Source organism: Saimiri boliviensis, chromosome 5 (assembly GCF_048565385.1).
Source record: "Saimiri boliviensis isolate mSaiBol1 chromosome 5, mSaiBol1.pri, whole genome shotgun sequence".
NCBI lineage: Eukaryota > Metazoa > Chordata > Mammalia > Primates > Cebidae > Saimiri > Saimiri boliviensis.
In genome coordinates, this window is record NC_133453.1 from 68434583 (window position 1) to 68449610 (window position 15028).

A 15028-nucleotide genomic window follows, 5' to 3' on the forward strand; every position below is an offset into this window, starting at 1 on the left:
TAGGATCATATTGTTGCCCAGGTGCAATAGCTCATGCCTGTAATCCCAGCACTTTGGGGGGTCTAAGTGGGCACATCTTGAGGCCAGGAGTTCGAGACCAGTCTGGCCAACATGGTGAAACCCTGTCTCTACAAAAAATACAAAATTTAGCTGGGCGTGGGGTATATGTCTGTAGTCCCAGCTACTCAGGAGGCTGAGGTGGGAGAATCACTTGAACCCAGGATGCAGAGGTTGCAGTGAGCCAAGATCACTTTCCTACCATTGCACTGTAGCCTGGTGACAGAGTGAGACCCTGTCTCAAAAAAAAAAAAAAAAAAATCATATTGTTTGTGAACAAGGCTAATTTGACTTCTTCATTTTCCAATTTGGCTGTCTTTTTTTTTTTTTTTTTTTTTTTTCCCGAGATGGAGTTTCGCTCTTGTTACCCAGGCTGGAGTGCAATGGCACGATCTCGGCTCACCGCAACCTCTGCCTCCTGGGTTCAGGCAATTCTCCTGCCTCAGCCTCCTGAGTAGCTGGGATTACAGGCACGTGCCACCATGCCCAGCTAATTTTTTGCATTTTTAGTAGAGATGGGGTTTCACCATGTTGACCAGGATGGTCTCGATCTCTCGACCTCGTGATCCACCCGCCTCGGCCTCCCAAAGTGCTGGGATTACAAGCTTGAGCCACTGCGCCCGGCCTTTGGCTGTCTTTTATTTCTTTTGCTTGCCTAATTTCTCTGGCAAGGACTTCCAGTATTATGTTGAATTAAAGTAGAAAAAGTGGGCATCCTTGTCTGTTCCAGATAGATAATGGATAAAGAAGATGTGGCATATATACACAATGGAATATTATTCAGCCATTAAAAAGAGAGTGAAATCAGGCCGGGCGCAGTGGCTCAAGCCTGTAATCCCAGCACTTTGGGAGGCCAAGGCGGGTGGATCACGAGGTCGAGAAATCGAGACCATCCTAGTCAACATGGTGAAACCCTCTCTCTACTAAAAATACAAAAAACTAGCTGGGCGTGGTGGCGCGTGCCGGCGCGTGCCTGTAATCCCAGTTACTTAGGAGTCTGAGGCAGGAGAATTGCCTGAGACCAGGAGGCGGAGGTTGCGGTGAGCCGAGATCGTGCCATTGCACTCCAGCCTGGGTAACAAGAGCGAAACTCCATCTCAAAAAAAAAAAAAAGAGAGTGAAATCTTATTATTTGCAGCAACATGAACTGGAGGTCCTTATGTTAAGTGAAATAAGCCAAGCACAGAAAGACAAATATTGCATGTTTTCATCTATATGTAGGAGTTAAAACAGTGGATGTTATGAAAATAGAGAATGGATTGTTAATTACCAGAGGCCAGGAAGGGGTAGGGGGTGAAGAGAGATTGATTAATGGGTACAAATACACAGTTAGATAGAAGGAATAAGACCTCGTGTTCAATAGATCAGTAGGGTGACTAATTCACAATAATCTACTAAACATTTCAGAATAGCTAGAAGAGGCCAGATGAGGTGGCTCCACACCTGTAATTTCAGTACTTTGGGAGGCTGAGATTGGTGGATCACCTGAGGTTAATGACAAGCATTGATAAGGCTTTGGAGAAATTGGAGCTCTTGTGTATTGTAGTTTGGATTGTAAAATAGTGTGGCTGCTGTGGAAAACAGTATGGAAGTTCCTAAAAAAAAAATAAAAAATAGAACTGCCATGTGACCCAGCAATCCCACCTCTGGTTTATATGCAAAAGAATTGAAAGCAAAGTCTTAAAGAGATACTTGCACACTTACGTTCATAGCAGCACTGTTCACAATAGGCAAAAGATGGAAGCACCCTAAATGCCCATCATCAGATGAACGGTTAAAGCAAATGTGGTATATGCATAAAATGGAATCGTATTCTGGCTTAAAAAGGAAAGAAATCCTGTCACATTCTACAACATGGATGAACCTTGAGGACATTATGCTAAGTGAAATAAGCCATCAGAAAAAGACAAATACTGTATGATTCCACTTATATGAGACATCTAAAGTAGTCAAATTCATAGAAAGAAAAATGGTGGTTACCAAGGGCTAGAGAAAGGGGATAAACATTAAGAAAATTTAAGATAATTCCCTCTTAATCCTACTATTCTAATATAATTGTTTTTAGTTCACCATTTAGAACATTTACCCAATGTGTATATAATTTTAAGCAGTTGTCATTATAATACATAGTTTGGGGATCTACTTTTTTAACCTCATGTTATTTCATAAACACTTTTCCATAAAAGGGAGAGTTGTCATTTAATGGGTATATAGTTAATAGTCTGGCAAGATAAAAGCATCCTAGAGGTCTGTTTCACAACAATATGAATATACTTCACTGAATTATGCATTTTAAAATAGTTAAGATGGTAAATTTTATGTGGTTTTATCACAATAAAAAAAAAAAAAAGCACACTACAAACCAAAGAAGTTGGCCTGTGTCGTTTGGGCGCGGTGGCTCAAGCCTGTAATCCCAGCACTTTGGGAGGCTGAGGCAGGCAGATCACGAGGTCACGAGATTGAGACCATCCTGGCCAACATCGTGAAACCCTGTCTCTACTAAAAAAAAAAACTACAAAAATTAGCTAGGTGTGGTGGCACACACCTGTAGTCCCAGCTACTTGGGAGGCTGCCAAGATTGTGCCACTACACTCCAGCCTGCCAAAAGAGTGAGACTCCGTTTCAAGAAACAAAAAAGTTGGCCTGTGTTGTCCTCATTGCATAGCTGGGAACCCACACTTTGCCCAACTCCTATATTCTTCTCTATAGAATTTTCCACCTTATTTTTCTTAAAATGATTTCTCCCTTAGAACATGTTGGTTCTTTTTTTTTCTTTTTAAAAATAGTTTAAGTATAAAATAGAAATTTATACAACTGATAAATGAATTCTCACATTGTTCAATAAATTTTCACAAAGTGAACACACTTATGTAAACATCACCCACATCAAGAAACAGAATATTACTTTTTTTTTTTTTTTTTTTTGAGACGGAGTTTCACTCTTGTTTCCCAGGCTGGAGTGCAATGGCACGATCTCGGCTCACTGCAACCTCCACCTCCTGGATTCAGGCAATTCTCCTGCCTCAGCCTCCTGAGTAGCTGGGATTACAGGCATGCGCCACCATGCCCAGCTAATTTTTTGTATTTTTAGTAGAGACGGGGTTTCACCATATTGACCAGGATGGTCTCGATCTCTTGACCTCGTGATTCACCCGCCTCAGCCTCCCAAAGTGCTGGGATTACAGGCTTGAGCCACCGCGCCCGGCCCAGAATATTACTATTAACCCAGAAGCTTCCATGTGCTCCTTCCCAATTACAGCACTCCCCCTGACCCCACCAATCCCACAAATGGTGGCCCTTAAGGGCCACTATTTCTGGCTTCAAATACAATAGATTAGTTTTGCCAGAATAACTTGGTTCTAGTCATCATTTTTTGGTCACCCTTGTGGGAACATCCGTGTAACTGTTAGATAAAGCAAGGATCAGCAAACCATAGCCTATGGTCCAAATCCAGCCTGCTGCCTATTTTTCTTAATAGTTTATTGGAACACAGACACACTCACTTATTGACATACTGTCTATGGCTACTTTTGAGCTATAGCCAGTGTTGAGTCGTTGCAACAAAGACTGTTGCAACTGGCCCACAGAGACCAAAATACTATCTGGCCCATTACAGAAAAAGGTTTCCAATCCCTGAGATAGAATTTTGTTTCTAGATTGATCAGCTGTCCTGGAAGATAGAATTTTGTTTCTAGATTGATCAGCTGTCCTGGAACTCCCCAGGGAAAGACACCAGCATTCCTCTGTGTAAGCCAAGCATAGGGAAGATCACTAATCCCACTGGTAGTTAACTATTGTCCTGGTGACTTTAGTCCACAAATTGAGGCTAAAGTTTGAAGCAAAGGTAGCTGGGGAGCCTGAGCTAATGAGACTGCCCTCATTAGCTGCTCTTAACTAGTGAAGAGGGCAGTGCCTACCTATCTTATCTTATGGTATCATTTGCTATTTCGTAGAGCCAGTTCTCTGTCCTCCTCCTAAGCTCCTTAATGTATCCTGGAGGGTGGACAAAAACAAAGAGCACCTGATCCACAGGGGCATCATTCTATTTTTGTAAGCTTCAACCATGAAGTCCCTGAGTGGAATATGGCCAGGAAGTATTAGGGTTGGATTTGAGGGTGCATACCAGTGTCCGTACTGCTTACGAATCAGCAACATTGCATTCCTTTGCAGGAACTCTGTCACTGTTTCTGAGGAAGTATAACTTTGCTTCTTTGCCAGCAGCTGCACAGACATATTTTCCACATTACTCAAGCTTCTGCTAGTGGCCACCTGGATGTGACAGAGAGAGTCAAGCCTACACTGAATTAAAAGTTATCAGCCATCTTAATTCATTTCCAGGAAGTTAAAAATTATCCACAATATATTTCCTGATAATATGAAAAACTAAGGATTTTTTGCCCTATTTTTCAATATTTCCGTTTAGAACATAAATAGATGAGCAGTGCTGATAATGTTACCTTAAAGTGCTCTGTATGTGGCTGCCTATTTTGTCCTATTTATGTTAACAATGAACTTGAGTGAAGCTAATGAGAAGGTTATTTTAGGGCCTTGGAAACCACAGTAAAGGAAAATGACAGTTCCCATAGAACCGTAGTGTGACTGAAATAGAAAGGTGGTGACTGGCCTCTCTCTATAGAAGCAGGAAAGGCAGGCAGGAGAGGGTTGATGATACCACTTTAAAGCATTTGATTTGCTTATTAATATGTCCAGTCTCTTTCTGTGCAAGTTTTCTGACTCCTGTGGAGACACAGAACAAAAAATTCCATTTCAAAATGACTCCAAGAGGTAGGGGCTTCTGCTGGGTCCCCTCTGCATCCTCTCTGTAACACTATTCAGTGTGATGGGCTTCATACCTGTCAGGGGACCACTGTAGAGAGAAGGAACACATTATGGGGGTGACCATCTTATCACACATAAGCAAAGGCACACAGAGCAGTAACTGAGGCTGCCCAGAGGGTGGCAAAGGAAGAATGCTTTTGTTGTGAGGAACCATATTGAGTGGCAGGACGTTACAGTGAGAGCCACCCAGTGCAGTTTTTGCTAGGGATTACAGACCTGCCAGTCTCCAGCACCCTGGTTGAGGCTTCAGGTTTCATATTTAATGTCTCTGATGAATATGGGTCAAGGCAAATAGATTGTTTAAAAGCTCTACTTTCAAACACTGTGAGAACCCACAGGAAGCTGTGACCTGTCTCTTTGGCAAGTGCCTCTGTGAACCACCGTCTTTTCTTACCTAGGAGAGTCCTAGGTATTCTATATGTAGAGTATTCTATATGCAGATTGTTACACAGCAGGAGCACTGTTTACTGATACTATCTCACTTTATTTTAATGCAACTGGGAGGAAATACTGGTTGTTCTCCCATGCTAGCCAACTCTGGCACATTTCTTTTGGTCCTGTGTGTCTCGGGCTCTCCTGTCACTCCCATTTCCCATTGTTCACATATTGTGTCAGCTGTTGGTGAGAACTGAAATCAAGAAACACTCTCACAAGCTGAAAGTAAGAACTTATGCATCACAAATAATAGTCTTTTGCTGCAGGATGGTTGACATTTCATTTCTGTGATTAAAATGTATACGGCATCTAGGATCTGATGCAGTGGCTCACATCTGTAATCCCAACACTTTGGGAAACTGAGGTGGGAGGATCACTTGAGCCCAGAAATTTGAGACCAGCCTGAGCAGCAATGAGACCCCATTTCTACAAAAAATTCAAAAGTTAACTAGGCGTGGTTGGGTGTGCCAGTAGTCCCAGCTACTTGGGAGGCTGAGATTGAAGGATCACTTAAGCCCAGGAGGTCAAGGCTGCAGTGAGCTGTGATTGCACCACTGCACTCCAAGCTGGGTGCAGAGTAAGCCTCTGTCTCAAAAAAAAAAAAAAACAAAAAAAAACTAGCATTTCTTTCAATTAGATTGCCCAGATTAATGATTTTTAATTACGCATTTCCCTTTTGTGATTTCTTTTCAATTTTACTACAGCTCAGATTTCTTTTAAAAGCAAGTTAATTCAGAAAAATGGAAGATACATTTGACAGTTTTTGAGTTAACATAATTAAACATAATTATATTTTATAATTTCCTTAAAAAAAAAATCTCCAGCGTGTCCTATCTCAGCTATTTAGCAAATGTAATGGGTCTTTTAAACTGAATAACAAAAGCCTACTATTTTTACTTTTTTTTTTTTTTTTTTTTTTTAAGGTAGGAAGATGCCAGTTTTATTTAAACACAAAACTTGCACATAACCTGTCTACTCATTTTCTTCGCTGTGCAGCCTGGCATTGGGGTTGGTAACTCTGATGGCCAGCTGGGCAGCTCTTTCCACGATGGCTTTCCAGTTCTTGGAGGAAACATTGTGAGCAATCTCAGCACAGTAAGATTTGTTGCACATCAGCAGCACTTCCAGCTCCTTGACGTTGTGGACCAGGAACTTCCGGAAGCCACTGGGCAGCATGTGCTTTGTTTTCTTGTTGCTCCCATAACCAATGTTAGGCATCAAGATCTGGCCCTTGAACCTTCTATGGACCCTGTTGTCAATACCTCTGGGTTTCCGCCAGTTACGCTTAATTTTGACATATCGGCCTGACTGGTGCCGGATGAACTTCTTGGTTCTCTTTTTGACGATCTTGGGTTTCACAAGGGGTCTAAGGGCGGCCATGATGCCGAGGAGGAGATCGCCGCTACCTCCGTAGGCAGCACCGAGGGAGAGAGAAGGGCTATTTTTACTTTTAAATATCATGCAAATAATAACTAACTACCTATGGAAAGTTATCTATATCAAGCAAAAGAATGTGTCTCACTATACTTTACTTGGTGAACACCTTACCATTGAGAGGATGTTCTATGTGAAATAAAAAACAGAGTTTGTGCTTATAAATTTAGGTTGTTTATAAGTTGACTTTGGTTGTTTAAAATTTTATGCAGTGCTCTTACAAACCTACTTTTAATTTCACAAGTTTAAGAGTTTTATTCGACAATGAATTTTCTCATTGATGTGTGGAAATTTTCAACTTTGAGAGCGCAGGTATTTGCGTAATTGATGTGCAAAAATAACTTTAAATTGCTTTTTGTTACATGGCAACTTAGAATAAATTTTCATAATTCATATTAATCATATTATATATGTCATACATAAATGGTTTAATTCAATTTCTTAGTTGTGAGTTCAGTGTGATTCAGAATGAATTCTGAATATTTAAGGATGGTTAGTGTGCATATTTTTTCTTTCCCTCAGCAGCATTGAATTTAATAAGTGAATAATTGAGAAGTTGCTTCATTGGGCTATAGTTAAATAGATCACTGCATCCCTCTTACTGCCACTGGCATAAAGCAATTAACTCTGAATCACCAACCTAGGAAAGAAAAAAGAAAAAAAATTTTCCTTCAAAAAAATTCATCATTAATACACCTGTTTATAAGGTCAGTTAGACAAGATGAAGACAGGGCAGATTTCTCCACACTGTTATTTTATAATTACTGACCTGCCTTACCAGCAGCTTGATACGGAATTTTTCACTCATGGTCAGAGCAGTAACTCCTCCAATTCCCTGTTAACACAGATACTCTTACAATTCAGGAAATTAAATCATACACTGAAGGTGTTTGTTGTCTCATAATCATAATTATGATGATTGACCAAGCTGTGGGGTTCTCAGAAGCTCTCACACATTACTGGGAACTATGGAGTTGCCAGCATTGATTGGAGAAGCTGCTGAAAGCCAAATTCCTATCTTACAGGCAGCTGGCAAAAAGAAAAGAAAAAGTTAAAAAAGAAAAAAAAGAAAAAAAAAGCCAAATTCCAGCCACTGGTGCTGCTTCTCTGTTTTGTTTCCATGCCACAAACCCATCTATTCTCATAGAGCATTTAATGTTCTATTGCTCATCATTTCATCATATAACTTTGCATGGTTTATATTTCTTATAATTCAAAGTATGCAGTTTAATTATGTATTTCTGATCTGTCTTAATGAAGGGTAACTCCAATCAGCATTATTTTTACAATGTATTTATGCTGATTGTAAGCCACACTGAGGTTTTAATTTCAACTTGATACTTCATAATTGAGAAGAAAGTACAAATCAGAAAAGCAGAGATGATTTTCAGAATTATTTTGGAGGGGATTGATACTGACTGTGTTGTAATGGGTGAGAGCATGGGCTTCAGAGTTGAGCAGACGTGACTCTACTCTTTCTGGCTGGGTGACCTTGGGGAAATTCTTTATTCCCTCTGACATTGAATTTTTTTTCTCTGCAATTGGAATAATAAAATCTATCTGAGAGATACTGCTAGGATTAAATAGGGGGAAAAATCCAAGTAAAGCATTTGACATAGTGTGTAGCCCATAATAAACATTTAATATGTGTTATTATTTTTAATGCTACTGTTAATGGTATAATTTACATAATTATCTGATTTCTTTTTTCCTAATTCCTGAGTGGGAAATAGTTGAAAAAGGCTTGAAAATATGTATATTAGCAAACTCTATCGTTTACTAATAGTAATCAAGTTATTTTTATAGATTACGTGGGCTAGAGTTGCATTTAGATGTTTGACATGTTTGGTTTCTCAACCAGATTGCAGTCACGTCACTACAGATTCATTTTCTCTTTAAATTGTAAAAAATAAAACAGTAGTACAGACTCATGTTTAAAACAGCAATCTGATCCAAGATTTTGGAGTTTGTAGAACTGATAATGTTTAATGTTCTCCATAAATTCATGGGGCTTAATAGGAAAGTACACAGAATTTTTAGAGCTTAAACAGACTTTAGAAATACTACTCTAATTCAAACTCTTGATCAAATGAGGAAACTCTGTAGGCAATTTAAATGAAGAATTCAGCTAAGATTCTTTATCTTTGTGTGAGAAGTAGATAAAGCTTTGCAAAAGAAAGAGGTACCTAATAATGATTAAATTATCATTGCTTCAAATTCTGATTGTTATGAATGCCTATCAAATAAATTTTAGAGCTTCCATCAATGTATATACTATTCTGTGTATTTTCTCTTAATATTATTATCCTGTATTTATTTGTTTATTTTTACTTATCTTTTTGAGACGGAGTTTCACTCTTGTTACCCAGGCTCGAGTGCGATGGCGTGATCCCAGCTTACTGCAATCTCTGCTTCCCAGGTTCAAGTGATTCTCCTGCCTCAGACTCCCGAGTAACTGGGATTACAGGTGTGAGCCACCACTCCCAGCCTATTATCCTTTATTTTTAAATTGCTACATAAAGTTACCCTGTTTGAACTGCATGGTTTGCTTGCTCATTCCCATGTTGTTGGGCATTTGAGTTTTCCCCACTTTTTCCTAATATAAATAGAACTGCTGGCCGGGTGTGGTGGCTCACGCCTATAATCCCAGCACTTTGGGAGGCGGGCAGATCACGAGGTCAAGAGATTGAGACCATCCTGGCCAACATGGTGTAATCCCATCTCTACTAAAAAATACACAAATTAGCTAGGTGCAGTGGCATGTGCCTGTAGCCCCAGCTACTCAGGAGGCTGAGGCAGGAGAATTGCTTGAACCCTGGAGGCAGAGGTTGCAGTGAGCTGAGATCATACCACTGTACTCCAGGCTGGTGCCTGGTGACAGAGCAAGACTTTGTCTCAATAAATAAATAGAACTGCTATACACATTTTTTTTTTTTTTTTAAGTAGAGACAGGGTCTTGCTTTGTTGTCCACGCTCGTCTTGAACTCTAAGCTTCAAGCAGTCCTGCTGCCTGGGCCTTCCAAAGTGTTGGAATTACAGGCCTGAACCACCATGCCTGGCTGCTATGCACATCTTTTATTAGGTTACTACCCTGCAATTCCCCTACCCCAGTTAATTCCTAGAGGGATAGTCCCACAAATTAATCAAGATATAGTATTACAGTACATTCTAGTTACTGGTAATTAGGCTTAAACTCACTTCACAAGTAGCTTGATATTGTAAATTCAAATACTAGAGATTTCACTAAATATGGGTCTTCTTAGGTGGCTGCTTTTTGTTAGGCAGAAAATCTTTTAACTGCATGGAATGAGTTACAAAGAGTTTTTTAAGGTAAAGAAAGGAAGGAAGGCTTGAGAAGACCCTGGGAAAATTTGACTCTTTTATAATTTCTCCTGAGTCTGATTTTCAGAGTGTTGTTTTCTTACACAGTATATCAAGCACATTCCAATTTTTTAAAGTGGAGATATACTAAAGTTATTGAAAAAGATGGAAAAAAGGTAGAGATAGAACTATTTAAAAGACAAATTTATAGGTTAGATTAACCATAAATAGATTTCTCTCCATTAGTGCAGAAGTGAGCATGTTTTGGACTTAACATCACGTAATTCTTTTGTTACAGAGATCCACTTTCATTTCTCAGACGTTAAATACAGACAGGAGTTTCAGTCTTTATAGCAGTCCTGCTGCCAGATACAATTCAGCCTTGATGGGAAGGAAGTCTTGTGGCCAGATGGGTGGAGATCCATGTACAAGGCCATAAAGATAAAATTGGAAAGAAGAAAATTAAAACTATAAGGGCTTCAGGACCAGGCTCTGTAACAAAGATGAACCTGATTACAGGCAACTGCCTGTTCTGAGTAGGGGCTTCTTTAGAATTATGAAGGAAATGCATCTCTTATTTTTATTTTTAGTTTATTTTTGGAATATATAGTAAATTCATATGGATCAAAATTCAAATGAAAATTCTCCTTCCCAACTGTGGTCCCCAGCCACTCCTTTCCTCTCCCGAGAGGCAACCAGTATTACTGATTATGTAATTATCCTTCCAGAATTATTTCATACATTCTACAAGTAAGAGAGAGAGAGAGAGTACATGAATGTTTCTATGTAACGATACACATGTATTTTCTTATTTTAATGAGTGGTTACAGAATATAGACACTGTTATATACCTTGCTTTTTCACCTAACACCAAATCTTGTAAATTATTCTGTATTCCTAGAAAGAACGCTTTTGCATTCTTTGAAAGCACTTTAAAAACGGCATGCGCCTACAGCAGGTTAAGGTAATTCTAATGCATGGATTAAGCCTATTACATAATAGCACTCAAGAAATTGTTATTTCCTGTAGCACCCCAAGAATATGGAAAAGAAAAGGAAGGGGTAAGGAATGGGCTAGACACAGTGGCTCATGCCTATAATCCCAATATTGGGAGGCCAAGGCACACAGATCACTTGAGGTCAGGAGTTCAAGACCAACTTGGCCCACATAGTGAAACCCTGTCTCTACTGAAAATCCAAAAAAAAAAAAGGAATGTTTGTTGATTAAATGAGGGAGAGAGTGAATTGCTTTATTAATTTAAGGTGCAAATAAGAAGAGGCAGAAAGCTAAAAATTACCTGAAGCTCTGAGACTGTTGACCTAACCCTGACTCTAGGATGACATCATAAAATGCATAGTTGTTTTAAGAGCATCAGAAATTTTCTTTAAGGCTTCATGTTGGGAAATGTCAATAGGAAGAGATGCCTTGGAGGTTGGAGGAAGAATGGAGTTACAGGATGGCCTTCGGACTCCAAGAGTCAGGAGACATGGCCACCATTTCACTGTGATAGGGCTCTAGGACTTGGAACAACTGGGTTTAGATCCTTTCTTCAAATGCAAAAAGAGGGGTTGGAGTAAATTATTCCAATGGACACTTTTAGCTCTTAAATTATGTTGTCTATAATTTTGAAATTTCCTGCCTGATCATCAATTTGCACATTTGTTATGCTGAAATTGTATTTGTAAATACATTAAAAATGAGGTGTCCTTTCTTTTTTATTTTTATTTATTTATTTTTGAGACAGGGTCTCACTGTGTCACCCAGGCTGGAGAGTGGCACAATCATTGCTCATTGCAACCTCAAACTCCTAGGCTCAAGCAGTCCTGCCCCAGCCTCCTGAGAACTACAGGGCATGAGCCCCTGCACTAGGCTCATCCTTTTTTTTTGAGACAGAGTCTTGCTGTGTCACCCAGGCTGGAGTGCAATGGCACGATCTCTGCTCACTACAACTTCCTCCTCCCTAGTTCAAGCAATTCTCCTGCCTCAGCCTACTGAGTAGCTGCAATTACAGGTGTCCATCACCACACACATCTAGTTTTTGTGTTTTTAGTAGAGACTGGGTTTCAACATGTTGACCAGGCTGGTCTTGAACTCCTGACTTCAAGTGATCCGCCCACCTCATCCTCCCAAAGTGCTGGGATTACAGGTGTGAGTCACTTCGCCCAGCCCTCATCCTTTCTTTAAGATAATAAAAAAAAAGAAGGCCAGGCGCAGTGGCTCAAGCCTGTAATCCCAGCACTTTGGGAGGCCGAGGCGGGTGGATCACGAGGTCAAAAGATCGAGACCATCCTGGTCAACATGGTGAAACCCCGTCTCTACTAAAAATACAAAACATTAGCTGGGCATGGTGACATGTGCCTGTAATCCCAGCTACCCAGGAGGCTGAGGCAGGAGAATTGCTTGTACCCAGGAGGCGGAGGTTGCAGTGAGCTGATATTGCGCCATTGCACTCCAGCCTGGGTAACAAGAGCGAAACTCTGTCTCAAAAAAAAAAAAAAGATAATTAAAAAAAACCACACAGGTTGTTGGTAACAATGTGATTGTTAAGATAACAAAATTAGACTGTTAGAAATTGTTTGCCATGATTATATTCCTCACAAAATTTATTGGCTAAATTGTTAAGATAGAAGCAGATTTACATGGGTAGGACTAAATATCGCACACACTGACACATTTTGAGAGAATTAAAGCTCTGTATTTTTAATCTTTTATCAGATAGATTAAGATACTATAATATTAAAGTTATTCACTAGTAAATATAATTGTTATAAATGATAATGTATATATGTTTAACAATATTTATTATCAAGATAGTAGCTAATGGTAAATATAATTCATAGTAAAATATTTTTTCTTCTTTCTTTTAGTTAAGTTTGAGAGAGAAGCTAGTAAATACTGGGACACATTTTACAAGATTCATAAGAATAAGTTTTTCAAGGATCGTAATTGGCTGTTGAGTGAATTTCCTGAAATTCTTCCATTTGATAAAAAAACTGAAGAGAAGGCAAGAGAATCGTCATGGGATCATGTAAAAACTAGTGCTACAAATTGTTTCTCAAGAATGCACTGTCCTACTGTGCCTGAAGAAAAAAGTCATTATGTGAAAAGTTTTGGCTCTTCAGAAGGTCAAAGCAAAACAGAATCTGATTTTTCCAACCTAGACTCTGAAAAACACAAAAAAGGACCTATGAAGACTGAATTGTTTCCTGGTAGCAATGCCAGTTTCAGGATACTAGAGGTACTGTGTTCAAGGGACAAAAATGGGAGGTGACAAATAATATGAAAATGTATATTCTGTATTATTTTATTAATAATACAGATTTTTTGGTGGAAAACTATTAAATCTAAATAAGCATTCAGTATACTTTTGTGCATAAATAATATTTAAGGGACTCATGTCTTTAATCAGTCAAGTTTTAAGCTTGTGGTTTAAATTTGGTTTTGTTACTTTTTTTAAAAAAATTGTCTTTTCATTTTAATCTGAGGGCCGTTTTAAGTACCAATTAAGTTTTAGCCTTAATTTTTACTCTGTTTCTTATTACCCCTTTTTAGGTAAAATGGAAATAAGTGAGATATATAATTTGCGATAATCTGGTCTAGACCTTGGTCTTTTATTTATAAAACTAAACCCTGTCTTTCTGACTATAAAGGCATGTATATTGATTAGAGAGAGAGAGAGAATTTGCTAAAGAGGAGATAAATTATCAACAATCCTACGAACAAAGGATTTAACCACTATTAACATTTTACTGACCTTTTTCTTCTTTTTTTTTTGGTTTGTTTTGTTTTGTTCTTGTTGCCCAGGCTAAAGTGCAATGGAGCCATCTTGGCTCACTGCAATTTCTGCCTCCCAGGTTTAAGCAGTTCTGCCTCAACCTCCAGAGTAGCTGGGATAACAGGCTCCCGCCACCACACCCAGCTAATTTTTTTGTATTTTTAGTAGAGACAGGGTTTCGCCATGTTGGCCAGGCTGGTTTTGAACTCCTAGCCTCAGGTGATCCGCCCACCCAGACTCCCAAAGTGCTGGGATTACAGGCATGAGCCACCGTGCCCAGCTGACCGTTCTCTTCTTTTGTTTATATGCTGTACATGTATTTTGGGTTTTCTTTGTTTCTATTTAACATGGTATCATAAGCAGTTTTCACTGCCTTTAAAAATTATAAATACTTTCATGGCTACAAAATATGTGGAGTACTATAGTTTTTTTACTTTTGTATTTTCACACTACTGGACATTTTTTTTTTTTTTTTTTTTTTTTTTTTTTTTTTTTGAGACAGAGTTTCGCTCTTGTTACCCAGGCTGGTGTGCAATGGCCCGATCTCAGCTCACCGCAACCTCTGCCTCCTGGGCTCAGGCAATTCTCCTGCCTCAGCCTCCTGAGTAGCTGGGATTACAGGCACGCGCCACCATGTCCAGCTAATTTTTTGTATTTTTAGTAGAGATGGGGTTTCACCATGTTGACCAGGATGGTCTCAATCTCTCGACCTCGTGATCCACCCAGCTCGGCCTCCCAAAGTGCTGGGATTACAGGCTTGAGCCACCGCGCCCGGCTTTTTTTTTTTTTTTTTTTTTTTGAGATGGAGTTTCGTTCTTGCTACCTAGGCTGGAGTGCAATGGCGCGATCTTGGCTCACCGCAACCTCCGCCTCCTGGGTTCAGGCAATTCTCCTGCCTCAGCCTCCTGAGTAGCTGGGATTACAGGCATGCACCACCATGCCCAGCTAATTTTTTGTATTTTTAGTAGAGACGGGGTTTCACCGTGTTGACCAGGATGGTCTCGATCTCCTGACCTCGTGATCCACCCGCCTCAGCCTCCCAAAGTGCTGGGATTACAGGCTTGAGCCACCGCGCCCGGCTACTACTGGACATTTTAATTGTTTTCAGATTTTCTGAACCAAATGTCTTTGGGTATAGACTTTAGCTGCATTTTCTTTTATTGTTTT

General features: G+C 39.5%; 2 protein-coding genes across 7 annotated transcripts in view; one reads left to right on the forward strand and one right to left on the reverse strand.

Moving 5' to 3' along the window:
- The window catches only part of METTL8 (methyltransferase 8, tRNA N3-cytidine), a 111346-nt gene that overhangs the window by 78181 nt on the left and 18137 nt on the right, over nt 1-15028 (forward strand). For all 6 annotated transcript variants that reach the window (XR_012517721.1, XM_010352221.3, XM_074399488.1 and 3 more), the window contains one exon: nt 12954-13324. Coding sequence is in view for 5 of the 6 variants with exons in the window: in XM_010352221.3 (XP_010350523.2) it covers nt 12954-13324 (371 nt within the window). In the remaining variant the exon portion in view is untranslated. The remainder of the gene's footprint in view (nt 1-12953; nt 13325-15028) is intronic.
- On the reverse strand, nt 6304-6745 carry LOC101051011 (large ribosomal subunit protein eL32-like). Its single transcript, XM_039469828.2, has one exon. The coding sequence runs from the start codon at nt 6709-6711 to the stop codon at nt 6304-6306; it is 408 nt and encodes a 135-aa protein (XP_039325762.2). The 5' UTR covers nt 6712-6745.

Bases quoted from the DNA above. Each gene is read 5' to 3' on its own strand.
- LOC101051011 (XM_039469828.2), bottom strand. From the start codon at position 6,711: ATGGCCGCCCTTAGACCCCTTGTGAAACCCAAGATCGTCAAAAAGAGA.